Source organism: Phyllostomus discolor, chromosome 8, assembly GCF_004126475.2.
Source record: "Phyllostomus discolor isolate MPI-MPIP mPhyDis1 chromosome 8, mPhyDis1.pri.v3, whole genome shotgun sequence".
Lineage (NCBI taxonomy): Eukaryota > Metazoa > Chordata > Mammalia > Chiroptera > Phyllostomidae > Phyllostomus > Phyllostomus discolor.
The window spans coordinates 5,873,396-5,884,008 of NC_040910.2; the positions used below are offsets into that span (position 1 = coordinate 5,873,396).

Sequence of the window (10,613 nt, forward strand, 5' to 3'; positions counted from 1 at the left end):
TAATGGCAACCACTAGTGCCCCAGGCACTGTGCTCAATGTTTTTTACGGGCATTACATAAGTTTTTGTATTTGTCTTCTTCAGACAGTAAATTCACGGATGGCAGAACCTCAGTGCCTGGCATAGGTGGTGCTCAGTCAATGACCAGGCTAACGAAACTACCTTCCCCATGCGAAGGCCCTTACGTACTGTTGTGTGAACAAACGGTGTTGCGTATAGAACTTCTTCTAAAGCTTTCATCTTTCCCTGGTTTGTTTGGTTTACATGGTTTCTAATCCTTTTAGAGCCATTTCAAAGCATGTTTGTCCTTTTCCAAGAGCCTCCTAAATTTCAACTGGTTTTGCTTGGTTAGAAAAGTAATATTAGCCTTGGAAATTTACAGGTAAAATGTTAATTAACCACACAGGAAAAAGGTTTTTTTTCTGCATTTTGGAGATTAAGTGTACTATAGGCAGGTTAAACTTCTATTTATCCTTCGACAAAATTTTTTTGAACTCCTGGTATGTGAAAAGTCCTGTATTTGGTGGAATGGTTTATTAATATGAACATAAATAGTAATTCCTGTGTAGATGTGTATGCCATTACATTAGTTTAGGAGAGTTTTGCAGACTAATAATGACTTTTCTATGGCTTATATTTTCACTAATGAATAAATAGTGCAGATTGGTTTAAATACTTGGTTGTTGATTCTTGAGTTTGAAGGCTTTTTCCTCCTCCTCAAACAGCAGTTCAAATGCTTCGCCTTCAGAAGGAGCACAGCTGGTAGGAGGTTACGGATGTACCCCTCATTCATTCCCCAAGTTCCAGCACCCTTCCCATGAGCTCCTGAAGGAAAATGGCTTTACCCAGCAAGTGTACCACAAGTATCGTCGAAGGTGCCTGAGTGGTAAGATGCCTGCCTTTATAGAGCTGTGTTTTAAATTACAGTATAATTCTAAAAAATTCAAATTGTGACATTTAATACCAGGTTAACATATTCTTTTATTTGTTACACTTATTACTTAGGTATTTAAATGCGTTAATATATATTCTTATGTATCATGTAGCTTAGACACATTAAGAATAAAGTTTACTATATGCTTGTTACTATTGACAAATGCTTAAATTTGAGCAGTGAGTCAGAGAATGGGTTAATATTTGTCCTTTGTTTAGAAGAAACCCAAATACATTTTGAGGATTAATATGCTTCATCTTTGTTTATTTTAAGTTACGTAAAATGTCTGCTGTTTTGAGTTTAAGTATCTTTAATTTAAAAATGTTTTATTTTAACCTTTTCCAGAGAGGAAGCGCTTGGGAGTTGGCCAGTCCCAAGAGATGAATACTCTCTTTCGTTTCTGGTCTTTTTTCCTCAGAGACCACTTCAATAAAAAAATGTACGAGGAATTCAAACAACTTGCTTGGGAAGATGCAAAAGAAAATTACAGGTCAAATATTTTTTGTTCACACTTGGGGAGTTTTTAAAAAATAAAACTAAGCCCTGGCTGGTGTAGCTCAGTGAATAGAGCGTGGGCTGTGAAGCAAAGGGTCACAGGTTCAATTCCCAGTCAGGGTACATGCCTGGGTTGTGGGCCAGATCCCCAGGAGGGGGCCATGTGAGAGGCAACCACACATTGATGTTTCTCTCCATCTTTCTCCCTTCCTTCCCCTCTGTCTAAAAATAAATAAATAAAATCTTTAAAAAAAATAAATAAAAATAAAAACTAATGAAAAGTAGCCCAGTTTTGAACTGTGAAAGAAGTACGACATAATTGGAGGAGGGATGGGGCGCTGTACTAATTTTGTTGCATAACCAAATTACCCCCCAACTCAGTAGCTTAAAACAACACACACTTATTACTCTACGGGTCCAGCCTCCAGGAACACCCAGCTGGGTCATTCTTGCTCAGTCCTCTCATGAATGTGCAGTCAAGGCGCTGGATGGGGCTGCGGCGCCTAAAGACAACTCAGGCCGGAGGATCCTTTTCAGTCTCATGCACATGGCTCATGCACAGGGCTGTGAGCAGGAGTCTTCAGTCCCCACCACACAGGCCGCTGTGTAAGGCAGCTGGTGACTGGCTCCACTCAGAGGTGGTGAGCTACAAATGAGGGAGAGCTTCCAAGAGCGAAGCCTCAGTATCTCCTATAGTCTATACTTTAAAGTGATATACCCTCATTCTGCCACATTGTGTGATGGATGGACCCACGCTGGAGTACATTGTAGGGGGGCAGTGTACAAGCGTGTGAATACCAGGAGGTGGGATCATTTGGGACCATATTAGGGGCTTACATAAAGGCCAAATGAAATTTGAAGGAGAGAGTTTTCTTTCTCTTGCCCCCATATCACAGACTTCCTGTGTATGGGGTTGGCCAAAAAGTCTGCTACATTTTTTTCCATACGATGGCTGTAGTAGTGCTCAGTTGTCTTTAACTTCATTCAGAACAATTGCGTTAGATTGTGTTGTGTCAACTGTCATATCAGTGTGCATTGAAAGAAAAACTTGGCAAAATTGGTGAATTTTTGTGCAGCCATTTTAATATTGAAGATGGAAGAAGATACGCAACATTTTCGGTGTATTATTTCAAGAAAGGTGAAAACAACTGAAATGCAAAAAAAAAATTTATGCTATTTATGGAGAAGGTGCTGTGACTGATCAAACATGTCAAAAGTGGTTTGTGAAGTTTCTTGGAACTGTTGGCATTTTGACCAAGTAACTCTTTGCCGTGGGTCTGTCTTATGCATTGGGAGATGTTTAGCAGCACCCCTGACCTCTAACCCACTAGAAGCCAATAGCAGGAGATAGCTGATACACTCAAAATATCTAAATCAATAAAGTTATTGATGGAAATGAAAACTGTGTCTTTTGTTTTACAGAAAAAACTTAACAGACTTTTTGGCCAACTCAGTGTTTTCATATACATCCCCACATTAACACGTGCTTGAGCCAAGAAAAAGGAAGTCCTCCCGTATGTCCTCCATTACCTGCCGAATCTCATTTTTTCCTACTGTTAGCCCTCTGGGCAGCCGCAGCACTGAACCACATGTTCTCCGAGTGAACCAAGCTCTCCAGCATCCAGACGTCTGGACACACCCTTGTCTCTGCTGGTTCTCTTCCTCCCTCTGCTCTGCTAAGCTGTTCTCTTTGTTCTGCTTAGACCTCACTTTTTTGAGAAGTGTTCAGGCAGAATTCTGAGAGTGCCTCTAGGAGTGAGTGAGAACCAGGTCACGGTGAGAAGGAACATGAAGTGGACTCATGCACACTGTTTACTCCTGGGTAAAGGGAGAAAGGAGAAGCGACGGAAGGAAGCAAAAAGATGATTTTCCTCTCAGTGTTTTCTAAATTTACCCTTTTCCCAGTTCTAAAAATAGATTCCTCTTGTAAATCTCAAATAAGAATATGTTGTTGTTAGTCAGATATTGTGATCTTGAAGAGGAAAAAAATCTGCAAGTACATTTTTCTGAAAAAAACTACACTGGCTTGTAAAAATATAAAGCCCACCTAATTTTCATCTAGAATCTTTATCTTGAGAAGGAATGACAGATACGTGGCATGTGCACCTCTGTTTCCCTCTCCTCTGTTTATTGCTGGCATCTCTAATCAGTCCCACCAGTTTAAATACTGTTCTTGAATTCAAATTTATAGTCTTTCTTATCACAACTTTAATAGCTACTCTTTGCTAGTTTACCAGAGTTGACGCATAAGGCAAAATTTACCATTTCTGATCTCAGTGTTTGCATTCACACTGTGGTCTGTGAAATCAGTTTAGTGCTTCTGGCTTGTTTTGAAAATATGGTGGAAAATATAGTAAGACAGTATGGAACATACTAAGGTTAAATTACAATTCATATGCGTGCATACAAATTTAAGAATAGTTTGAAAACTTACATGCTTTTATGTACACATATAATATGTATGAGTATTGTATTGACTTGGTCACAACTTAAAATAATTTTCTCGCTGTTGAACTTAGAAAAGTTTGAAAGCCCAGTATTATTATGATTAGTTCAGCCTATTTTGCTATTTAAGCAAATGATGTGTATGTTCTTCAGGACTTTCTAATACTTTTCTGATCCCATTACTACCCAAGTCTAGATTGGGAGTTCCTCTTCTCTGTTTCTCTGTACGTTTCTAACACATTGTTAACACTGTTTTGTAATATTGGGTCTGTGTCCTCAGTGTTAATGGCTAGACTGGATTTAGCTGTTTCTTAGGAAGTGTAGCACAGTGGTTCAGTGCCAGAAGGCTTTGTAGTGAGACCTGGTTTTGAGTCCTAGCCCATTAGTGTGTTGTGGCCATGGCGAATTATACCCCCCACGCTTTTAGGTTCTTGACGGAGTCCGGGATTACAGTGCGCGCCCTCACAGGCTACTGTGTTTGCTGTGTTTGCTTGCATCAGCGCTGCCCAATAGGAGACGTTAGCGTCGTCATAGCAAAAATTTTATTGTGAACCTTTTTATGTCTTTTTCACAGGTATGGATTAGAATGTCTGTTCAGGTTTTATAGTTATGGACTGGAAAAAAAATTCAGACAAGAAATTTTTAAGGATTTCCAAGAAGAAACCAAAAAAGACTACGAATCTGGTAAAACAAAACAGTAGCTTATTGTAGTTGTTAGTTGTGAACCGGAGCCGGCAGTACACAGGGAACTGACAGCTGTCCCCTCAGGGCTGACCGACCACTGAAGGCCTTCAGGCCGTTGCTGTGGCCTTGATGAAGGTGGGGCCCCACACGCAGTGGCCCTCCCAGTGACCATTCTGGGTAACATCAGGTGTGCTTGGAATGGTGGGATGGCATCATGGGCAATGGCCAGGCCCTGGCCGAGGTCCGAATCCCAGTTCCACGGCTTAGTAGCTTTGTGATCTGGCTGCAAAGCAACCTTGTTAGTTTCAGTTTACTCGTCAGTAGTATATACAGAAATGCTTTACTATATGTACAATACACCACTTAAATAATACCTGTTACATAGCAAAAGCTCAGTAAATGTTCGCTGCCTTTATTCATTAAAATGTGTTATTCTCAAGATCTAGATAATGCATATATTGGAAGATAAAATGGTTTATTGCTGATAGGATTATGTTCAATATGAATCATTTTAAAAAAAAATTTGTATAACTTATCACTTGTGTTCTTCTTTGTTATTAGGTCAGCTGTATGGATTAGAAAAGTTTTGGGCTTATCTAAAATATTCTCAATCTAAGACACAATCAGTTGACCCAAAACTTCAGGAATACCTCTGTAGCTTTAAGAGGTTAGAAGACTTCCGCGTTGATGTAAGTTTTAAGTCCTTTTCTCTGTATTCTTTTCATTACCCTTATATTTCGAGCTATCAGTGACTTTCCTAACTTTTACTATTTTCATTTTTTAACTTTTTATTTTGAAATTTTAACATCCTAGTTTTGAAATCAAACTTTAAAGCAGTACAGAGTATTCCCATGTACTCTTTTACCCAGAATTCCTAATTGTTAACATCTTATATAACCACAGTATAATTGTTAGTTCACTTCAATTTTGAAATGCCCCTATAGTTAAACATATTATAGATTTAGTAACTTTTATATGGATGTGCTGCTAATTTCTCACTAGCAGCTTGAAAAATTTTCACCTTTTATCTTACAGTTTTCGTAACGCATGCCAATATACCATGAATTCAGGGTTCCGTGCATACTAAAAGTAGGCCAGAATGTTATGTGTATACGTAGAGACAGCAGAGTAGGCTTTAAACAATGTGATTTCAAAAGGAAAAGGAAAGCATTATAAGAAGAATGCTATAAGCCTAAGGAGGCAAAGGACGAAGTAGAGAAAAAGAAGGAAAAATGGAGAAGAATCAAGAAGCAGAAAAGGGAGGTGGGAGGAAGGAAGGCTGAGTTCTTGTCTACTTGATACTGTGACTTGTCTTTAAGTTTTGTGTCTTAAAGACATTAGATGGCCTGGGGATGGAGCTAATGGGATTAAGAAACATGTTTCTAGACTGGTCTGGCCACATCTGTCACAAAGATGTCCCTGGTCTGTCACACTGTAATGGTGACTTTTGCCCTTTCTGAATGGAAGCTAAGAGTTCAGGCCCCCACTTCTAAATACAATGGACTCTTGGCAAAGGAGATTATGACTTTAATTTGTCTTCAAATAAAAATGTTCGGTGGCATATCAGTCTAGCTCTCAAATCTCTGTAACTGGAGGGCGCAAAAGGCCGACTGTTTGTGAAGGCAGGGTGCCTTTCCGCTGCCTGCCTCCTCTGCGCCGGCAGCCTGGGGGGTGGGAGTTTTATAGGCACTCGTGATCGAAAGTGTTTGCATTCAGTACCATCAGCAATGCTCTCCAGTCTCTCTACTCTAGAAATCCAAGATAAAACTTCAGACTTGCTAAAGGTTATTTGACTTGATAATCTCTTTTTCCTCCTGCTGCTTTCATTTGTCTGTTTGTTAAACATTACTGTTTAAGCAAGGCTAGCATAGGAGGTTAGGGCTGAGGAAGGTTCTAGGGTTGTAAATGCTTGGCGGTTGGCAGAAGTTGTTCAAGACAGAAAATAGCCTCTCTGAAACGTTTCCTTGGAGGCAAGGAACCCAGCCTTGGGCTTATGCCCTACTATGTAGTTCGAGCCCTAAAACAGAAGCTTAATAAACGTGTTGAGTGAAAGAGTGAAAAATACTAGCAAGCTGATTTAGTCGGGGAGACATTTAAGTTTAGTACCTTAAATTGCCATTAAGTTGTATTATACTAATAAAAGCTACCGAAGTGCCTACTGTTTCCTCTTTGTTGGAAAGTCTAGCCTTAGATTTTTTGAGGAAAAGCCGTGTAATCGTTGCCATGTTGTCTTTCATGTCTTTCATAATTTGCAGCCCCCTATTAGTGAGGAATTTGGAAGAAAAAGACATTCATCTACTTCTGGTTCAGAGAGTAATCATCACAGACTTCCGTCTAATCCCTCCACAAAGTCACCACATGCTGCTAAGCCTGCATCTATCAGTCAGCCTCAGGTTCCAGTAAATTCTCCCAGAAAGAATACGGCACAGGAGTCCAGTGACGATTCAAGTGCTGCCTCAGTTTCCACAAATGGTGAAGTGTCTGAGAAGTAGATGCTTATGAGAGTTGTTTGCCCTCGAAATCAACATTTACATCAGTATTTATTTGGGAAAATCTTCTGATGTTTAGTTGTGATAATCAGAAAAAAGAAAAAGGAAGAAAAGTGGTAGCATTTTTTTTCATAGCAAGATAAATTCTAAAAACATTCTCCCGATTTCCCAAACAGCAATAGTTTTGGTGACCTTTTATAGAGATCCTCTAATAATATATTTGGTCTCAGTATTTATTTTTCAAAACCATTGTTTACAAGAACAGCATTCCCTAAATATATTCAAAAACAACACAAGGAATGCCTAACGTTTCAGCTCATACTTCTTAAAGAAGATATAGTATGTTGTATTCATCTCTTCTGTAGAGTTTTTTTTAAAGACTCCAATTACCCCACTATCAATTCATATTTGAACTTACCAAAAACAAAGGAAGATTACGTATATATTTTTTTAATTCAGGAAAAGAATACGAAATGATACATTTGCTTTTAGATGTATAGTTTAAAGGAAACTGGTTTTTTTTAACAGAAGGAGAAATATATTGCAGTTACATTAAAGCATATGCACTTTGGATGCTAGATTTTTCTTTTTCCCCTGCTAGTTATACCTCATGATTTCCACAGTTACTGTTGTGTCAGTGTGGAGTGTTGTGAATTGGCTGGTTACATATTAGGAGTGATTTACTTTTTGTGACTATATAAACCTGCAAAAGTACTTGAAAAGTAGTGAAAACTGGACTGGAATTTGTTGAAATACTGTCCTAAATTCATTAAATCTTGCACTGTTTCGAATGTATCTACTGTTTGTATGTGTGCAGGTGGGTATGTCACAAACAGATCTCTTTTTAAGAGGTGTACTCAGTTTTTCCGTTTTCTTTAGTTTTGTTTTATGCTTGTGTTTTCAAGAGTCATAGCAAATTGACTTCTAATTCTTATTGCTATTGCAACTGATGTAAATGATAGTTTCAGTTTTTGTGGGAATTAAAAAAGCACTTATTCTAAACTATTTGAATTGATTTTTAATTATTTTTGTTTAGAATTTGGTTGAAAAGCCGTAATATTCAAATGTTGCTTTTAGAAGACCGTTATATTTTGTGAATAAAGTTTTAGTTATAAACTTATCCATTTTTATTTAGCACATATATTTTCTTGTATTGGCAGTAGAAGCTGGTTTAATAAACTAAATTAATTCTTTTCTTTCTGGTGTCTTGTTCTTATAGAATGGCAACATTGAAATATATACAATGTTGTTTGGATAAGTGGGCTATTTGAAAAAAGATTTTTACTAGGTTATTTCCCATGCATAAGTGATAATACTTAAATTAGCAGGGTCATTTTGATGTTTTAGTTTTAAGAAACAGTTACATTTGAATATTTAGAAAATAAATTTTACTTGGAAAGAGATCTTGGATAATGAAAATGCAAAACAACTTACGATTTAGAGTAATAAAATTTTTTGAAGATTTTTATTTATTTATTTTTAGAGAGAGAGGAAGAGAGGGAGAAAGAGAGGTAGAGAAACATCAGTGTGTGGGTGCCTCTTGCACAACCCCTACTGGGGACCTGGCCCACAGCCCAGGAGTGTGCCCTGACTGGGAATTGAACCAGCAACCCTTTGGTTCGCAGGCCGGCATTCAGTCACTGAGCCACACCAGCCAGGGCTAAAATAATAAATTTGTAGATGTTTTCTTAGGTGTATATGTACTTTTCACTGAAAAATTTCCAAACCATGCTTTTCACCTTTAAGTCATTTCTTGAAATGCTCTTAAATTTTTTTCTCAATATCCTCTTTTGTATTGAACACATATTTTTGAAACCTGTATTTAACCTAAGACTTTGTACTCACCTAAAATTGCAAGTGCAAATTTAATTGGAAAATTGTATATTTTATATGAAAATGCAGTAATCAAGAGTTTTGTGATATGTAATAAATTAGTGATTTTATCATATTATTTAAATATGTTTTATTGATTATGCTATTATAGTTGTCCCCCCTTTTTTTTGCCCTTTTATCACCCTCCACCCTGTACCCCCCTTCCCTCCAGCATTCCTCCCCCTTTAGTTTGGGTCCCTGGTCGTACATATACGTTTGGCTTCTCCATTTTCTATGCTATTCTTAACCTCCCCATATCTATTTTGTACTTACCGATTATGCTTCTCATTCCCTGTTCCTTTCCCCCCATTTCTACCCCTCCCTGCTGATAACCTTCCATGTGATCTTCATTTCTGTGATTCTGTTCCTGTACTAGTTTAGTTTCATTTTGTTTTTGTTGTAGGTTTAGCTGTTGATAGTTGTGAGTTTGTCATTTTACTGTTCATAGTTTTGATCTTCTTTTTCTTAGATCTAAGTTCCTTTAACTTTTTATATAATAAGGGCTTGGTGATGGTCAACTCCTTTAACTTGACCTTATCTGGGAAGCACTTTTTCCGCCCTTCCATTCTAAATGACAGCTTTGCTGGATAGAGTAATCTTGGGTGTAGCTCCTTGCCTTTCATGACTTTGAATACTTCTTTCCAGCCTCTTCTTGCCTATAAGGTTTTTTTTGAGAAATCAGCTGATAGTGTCTTACGGGAACTCCTTTGTAGATAACTGTCTCCTCTTGCTGATTTTAAGATTCTCTCTTTATCTTTAATCTTGGGCAATTTAATTATGGTATGTCTTGGTGTGTTCCTCTTTGGGTCCAACTTTTATTTGGAGCTCTCTGGCCTTCCTGGACTTCCTGGAAGTCTATTTCTTTTCCAGACTGGGGAAGTTTTCCTTCATTTATTCAAATTAAGCTTTCAATTTCTCACTCTTCTTTTCCTTCTGGCACCCCAATGATTTGGATGTTGGAGCACATAAAGTTGTCCCAGAGGTTCCTCACCCTCTCCTCCTTTTTTTGAATTCTTGTTTCTTCATTCTGTTCTGGTTGAATGTTTATTTCTTCCTTCTCCAAATTATTGATTTGAGTCCTGGTTTCCTTCCTTCCCTGTTGGTTCCCTGTGTATTTTGCTTTATTTCACTTTTCATAGCTTTCACTTCTTTATTTTGGGGCCATACTTAACCATTTCTGTGAGCATCCTGATTACCAGTATTTTGAACTCTGCATCTGATAGCTCGGCTGTCTCCTTATTGCTTAGTTCTTTTTCTGGAGTTTTGATCTTGTCTTTCATTCGGACCATATTATTTTTGTCTTGGTGCAGCTGTTACATAGTAAGGGGTGGAGCCTTAGGTATTTGCCAGGGCGGGCAACCCACTTCCCAGTGTTGTGGCGCTGTATGTGGGGGACGGGTCAGAGGGAACAATGCCACTTGCTTGACTCTTGCCCCACTTTTGGTCACTTCCCCAGCTACCGAAACGTGACTTAGGCCCTTCTGGCGCTGATTTCCAGGTAGGTGGGCTTGTGTATGTTCTAAGACCCTGTGGGCCCCTCCAATGGACTCTCCTGGGACACTGGGTTTCTCCTGCCATCACAACCCGCATTGGTTTTCACAGCCAGAGGTTTATTTCCCCACACTGGAACCCTGGGTTGTTCTTCCTGGTGTATCTGCACGCAAATGGGGGACTGCCACCCCCCACCTTACCCTC

At 38.6% G+C, this 10,613-nt stretch overlaps 1 protein-coding gene across 11 annotated transcripts in view; it reads left to right on the forward strand.

Annotated features, from left to right (window-relative positions):
• The window catches only part of LARP1B (La ribonucleoprotein 1B), a 69,560-nt gene extending 61,318 nt beyond the window's left edge, over positions 1-8,242 (forward strand). For 4 of the 11 annotated variants that reach the window (XM_028519588.2, XM_036031802.1, XM_036031804.1 and 1 more), the window contains 5 exons: positions 725-885; positions 1,279-1,423; positions 4,448-4,557; positions 5,119-5,246; positions 6,813-8,242. In XM_028519588.2, the coding sequence (XP_028375389.2) occupies positions 725-885; positions 1,279-1,423; positions 4,448-4,557; positions 5,119-5,246; positions 6,813-7,049 (781 nt within the window). In that variant the 3' untranslated portion in view covers positions 7,050-8,242. Of the gene's footprint in view, positions 1-724; positions 886-1,278; positions 1,424-4,447; positions 4,558-5,118; positions 5,247-6,812 lie in introns of those variants that run through there. The other 7 variants (XM_036031805.1, XM_036031806.1, XR_004904565.1 and 4 more) reach the window with 5 other exon arrangements.
• Positions 8,243-10,613: the final 2,371 nt, after the last annotated feature.